The sequence below is a fragment of the Penaeus chinensis genome, chromosome 12 (assembly GCF_019202785.1).
Source record: "Penaeus chinensis breed Huanghai No. 1 chromosome 12, ASM1920278v2, whole genome shotgun sequence".
In the NCBI taxonomy this organism is placed as follows: domain Eukaryota; kingdom Metazoa; phylum Arthropoda; class Malacostraca; order Decapoda; family Penaeidae; genus Penaeus; species Penaeus chinensis.
In genome coordinates this window covers 34,949,312-34,954,311 of record NC_061830.1, presented here as the reverse complement: position 1 = coordinate 34,954,311, position 5,000 = coordinate 34,949,312, and the positions used below count along the sequence as shown (strand labels likewise).

The 5,000-nt window shown below is 36.9% G+C and overlaps 1 protein-coding gene across 1 annotated transcript in view; it reads left to right on the top strand.

Moving 5' to 3' along the window:
• The first annotated feature begins 1,311 nt into the window (after positions 1 to 1,311).
• LOC125031268 (NADH-cytochrome b5 reductase 1-like) overlaps positions 1,312 to 5,000 on the top strand; it is an 11,884-nt gene continuing 8,195 nt past the window's right edge. Inside the window, exons 1-4 of the mRNA XM_047621930.1 lie at positions 1,312 to 1,535; positions 3,681 to 3,815; positions 4,181 to 4,361; positions 4,560 to 4,688. Of these exons, the coding sequence (XP_047477886.1) occupies positions 3,681 to 3,815; positions 4,181 to 4,361; positions 4,560 to 4,688 (445 nt within the window). The 5' untranslated portion in view covers positions 1,312 to 1,535. The remainder of the gene's footprint in view (positions 1,536 to 3,680; positions 3,816 to 4,180; positions 4,362 to 4,559; positions 4,689 to 5,000) is intronic.

Here is a 5,000-nt window from a genome sequence, read left to right as displayed (position 1 = left end):
AAGCGTAGGGATGCCACATCATATTTAGATATAATTAATGCGTAATATTACTCTTATGATAAAAGTAAGATTTATTGCCATATTTACCTTATCGTCTTATTACAATGGATTATCAAAATTGGGTTTCTTATGATATAATTGTGTGTTCTATTTTCGTAAATACGCCCCCGACACTTCAGCAAAGGTCATTTCACCATGTTTTGTTTTCTGTAAATATGTGTAACTCATTAAATTAGCAAAAAAAAAGAAAACAAAAAAAGAAAAACAAATCTCCATACATTTGAAGATATTGTTGAATCTGAAATAATTGAACGATGTATACAATCGAATGTTATTCATGCCACATATTCACATATATTAGTTGATGTAGGTCAGGTTTTAATCAAAATGAACGTGTCCATGACTGCAATAGTATAATAACTGATTAAACCATATATACGCTATTTTGAGTAATATAAAAGTATTAATTTCATTTATCTGTTATTACATGTGGCACCGCGCCTGCCAGAGACACTTTTGAGTCTCAAATGTTAGTCTCTAAATTGTCTCAGAATTATTTGAGAACGGTCGTGGATACCGGTCCAGCATCCTCACTGTGACTAGGTTGGTACTAAAAGGCTTAGAAGGTTTAGAAACACCGCGGAGGAGAGCTTCACTTCCTGGTTTTGGCCTCTGCTCTTCTAAATCTATTATTGTTGATGTTGTTGAACTTTTGGGAAGTTGTTTTCTTGGTACTAATTTTGCGTAATTTCTTGTCTACAAGTTATTGAAATCTTCCAAGACTTCTGACCTAAATCTAATTCTGTGTATTAGTCCTCACCTGCCCTGCCTTGTTTGCTATATTCTTAAATTACAAATTGCATATTCATAAAATCTCCATATAAAAAGGAAGCATCATTGACATATGATATGCGATTTGGTATATATAATACCGTTATTAAATATGTAATTTGGAATAAGTAATTTTCAGTATAATAATATATGATATAATATAATATGGTTTAACATAAGTAATTTTCAGTATATAAGTATACCAATACATTTTCATGAGTATATATGATTCTTTTATAGGATTTTAGTACTTCTATAGCATTATATGCACTGAATAAATTTATATAGCATACATTGCAGCCACGGAGGGTATTGCCACAATTGTTTCTGAAAAAAGAAACTGGCAACATCATCCGTGGTGTTGCCACAAAAGAGAAAAAGGGAAAATAAAACGTGGAAGGATGCACGTGAGAACCCAAGCTAAAGGGCGAGCTCAATGACGCGTCACCAAGGATTCAGCAGTTCGCACGGGGACACCACACCGCTTACAACCCCTGCCCGTCTTCCGCAAGTGCCCGAGCTGCCCTCCGTGATCTATTTCCCGTTACTGAAGAAGAAAGATAAAACCGCCACGGACTTTACGACAACCCATATTGTAAAATCCTCACACTGTCCTTGAGAGCTGGAGCGAGAAGGTCCTCTCCGCGGTGGTCGCGAGTTTCGGTTTTCTGATATAGTATTTTTCGGTGAGGACTTGGGATAAGGTGCGTAATCGTTAAAACATACAATTTATTTTGTAGCTGTATGTTCTATATAGAGATATTTTGTATCTATAGTATTCCCGCAAGCACTTCTGACGGAAGTCGAAAGGCAAGAAATTGGTTGAGGTTATAATTTATATTAACCGTGAGGGACGTGGTGTGTGTGTGTGTGTATATATATATATATATATATATATATATATATATATATATATATAATATGTATGTGTGTGTGTGTGTGTGTGTGTGTGTCTGTGTCTGTGTGTGTGTGTGTGTGTGTGTGTGTGTGTGTGTGCGTGTGTAAGCATGTATATGTGTATGTGTATGTGTGTTTGTGTGTGTGTGTGTGTGTGTATGTGTGTGCAGTACATATATATATATGAATGTATATATATATGTGTATAATAATAATAATAATAATTCGAGACCAATTTAAATAGAAAGCAATAACAACTTACACTCACGTTAGGCATTTATTTTAATCAACAATTTCTGCAACAAATGGCTTGCGAAGATTTTGACATGCATTCGGTCATTTTTAAAATGGACCCAGTACTAAAAGGGAGGGGGATCCATAGCTAACAGATATACGTAGGACATCTATAGAAACATAATTCTAAGTGATACTGCAAGCAAGGGCGTTTCATATCATGGAAACAAAGGCAGTGTTTCATTCCAATTCGTCAGGCAAACATAAAAAAAAAAAAAAATCAGTTATTGTTTTAAGAAAAAGAGAGGTAAGATTGTCATATATTTTCTCTACATAAATGCCCAACTAATCAAGCCTGGAATAGAAGCGGTCATTAGCAACTTTAAAGGATTATTTTAACCGTTGTTCTCGTGACTAGACCATATTCCCTGAAAAAAAAAAATAATATTACAAGGAGCTTAGAATATATATTCTTTCTTTAAGCAGACAAATATGAGTAACATTAATCTGCTATAGGCATTAATGCAGACTTTGACAAATTGATTTAACAGCGACGATATTTGATAATAGAATAGTATATTTGCATTTAATTATCTCGACTACGGATATTCTGACTTGTTATTCTATTAATATTTTGTTTAATGTCTCTCGCTCACAGCACAATATTGTTCATCTCGCTCTCCTTGCTTTCACTGTAAAGCCCTAATGTTGCCAGAACTCGAGAAGTGACGGTGCATTTCTCGACAGGAATTCACTTTCTCGTTCGTCTGTGCAAGAATTCTTTAAGTATATACCATGCATGTATACGATGAATAATAATTTTATTCATGTGGGGTTCGTTTTCCGAAATAACCACTCAACAAGACTGATCATTGCGTTAAATTCAATGCATTCGACAATGCAAGGGGAGAGTGAGCGCGGCAGTGCAGTTGAGGATGAGTGCAACGAGCTGTAATGATGAATATATCCTCTTTGGACGTCTATTAAATGGGTTCCAGTTGGGCACCGCCGGGACCTTAATAGGTTTTCTGGTCAGGTGGTATTTGATGCTGCAGGTGCTCTGACCAACAGCCAGCTCTATGAGTACACAAGCATAAATGTATTTATACATACGCACGCGTGAACAGACAAACACATTGATTTTTTTTTTTTTTTTTTGTCTACTTAGTATTTATCTGTTTATAAATGTACCTCAACCTACGCACTCCCAACTCCCTCCGGACACTCATACACCACAACCATTAGTTCAGCCTTGAATCAAAGGCGACAGAAACTATTTAAGCTTCTGAGCAAAATGTGCAACTCAGTGCCCATTGCATGTTATACTTTTATTAGTAACAACGCATGGTCGCTTTCGCTCGCAGATGAAGTGCGGCAAGGCACTAATAATTCTTGCTCTCTATGATCAATTACGATTTTTTTCCTATTTATCTACTCACTTGTATTTTTTTCCCCTTTCACCTATGAGTTGGAAGTGTGTGATGAAATATTCGTTTTGTGGATACAAAGGACATACACAACACTTTTCTGTTATGCTACATCATTAGTCATAACTTTTTTGACCTGTCAAAAACATGATCGATGCTGGGTGATAGTTAGATCGCGACCTCACTAATGTATAACATATGAAGTAGAGTGTTAAGCTCCATCTTCGCATATCTCAATTGTATTGCGGCCACAGTCTCTCTTATGCATATACCACTATATTTGTTTTGCAGATGAAGAACTGGGGTAAAGGAGAGTTCTGGGGCGTTGGCTCTGACTACGACCCCGACTGGATTTTGACGGAGGGGCAGAAGAAGCTCCGCGGCGATCTCATAGAGCTGTGCAGGACCAAGATCAGGCCGCAAGCTGTAAGTTCAGGCAAACGCTGTTGTATTGTATTGCAACGCTACGTCGGCGAGACAAAGGGAGTCTATTATTAATTACTAAATAAAACTAAGAGTCGGCTGGAGATTAAATTTGCGTAGTGGCCGTCGGTAGAACGCACTCTATAGATAATTTAGGGTATTTTTATAGTATTATCCATATTAAGATTTTGAAGAATGAATATAATCATTTTATTAATACTACAATAACCATATTTGTTTACTTAAATATAATTTTATTTTTATCGAAAGTATGAAGAAAGCCATATAAATATGGCAAACGAAAATCGGTAAATAAATAAATGCATATAGCTGCCAGCATTCACAACTTAAGTCTTTCCTTGTTTCAGTCTAAGTGCGACCGTAATTATACTTTTCCACGAGAATCCATGAACGCCATGTCTGAACTTGGTCTGCTGGGTCTAATTGTCCCCAAAGAATTGGGAGGCCTTGGAGAGAACCACGTGTGTTCTGCCATGATAAGCGAGACCATTGCCCGCTACGGCTGCCCTTCCACCGCCATGGTTTACAGTGAGTATGAGAAGTTGTTTTCTGAATGTAGGACACGGCAAGTTCTTTACTTTAAATTTTCCCCAGGTTTTTTATGTCCTACTAATTAAGCGGTTTGTTTAGACACGCTGTAGTAATATTTGAATATACACTTTAAGGTTCTCGACACTTAATAAGGAAAAAAAACCTAGAGTTAAAAAAAAAAATCTTTCTCCGCAGCCATGCACATATCCGCAGTATCCACCCTGCTCTTCCGTTACCACGACAACCCACATATCCAAGACCTCCTTCGACGCCTTGACAAGGATAAGCTAGTAGGAACTCTCTCCTATTCTGATCCAGCAACTGGTACGTGTCTCTGATGCTAATTCTCGGGTTTTGTAATTAATATCTTGTTTGTAGAGTTCGGGAATTCCTTGTTTTCATTATTATCTCCACTTAATATCCAGTACACTTGGAGGTAAGGACATGACTCTTTATTGCAAGATTCGAGTTGCTTGCTTTGAGAAAAAACAAATGAGGGTGTTTCATCTCTTGAAAAAAAATTTGATCTGAATACTGAACATCACAACATTATTAGCAACAGCACGTTTCTTCTTCATATTTGTCCAATCCCTCAGAACTCTTCCTGAGCTCACAGTCTTGCTCTTCCTCTCTCAG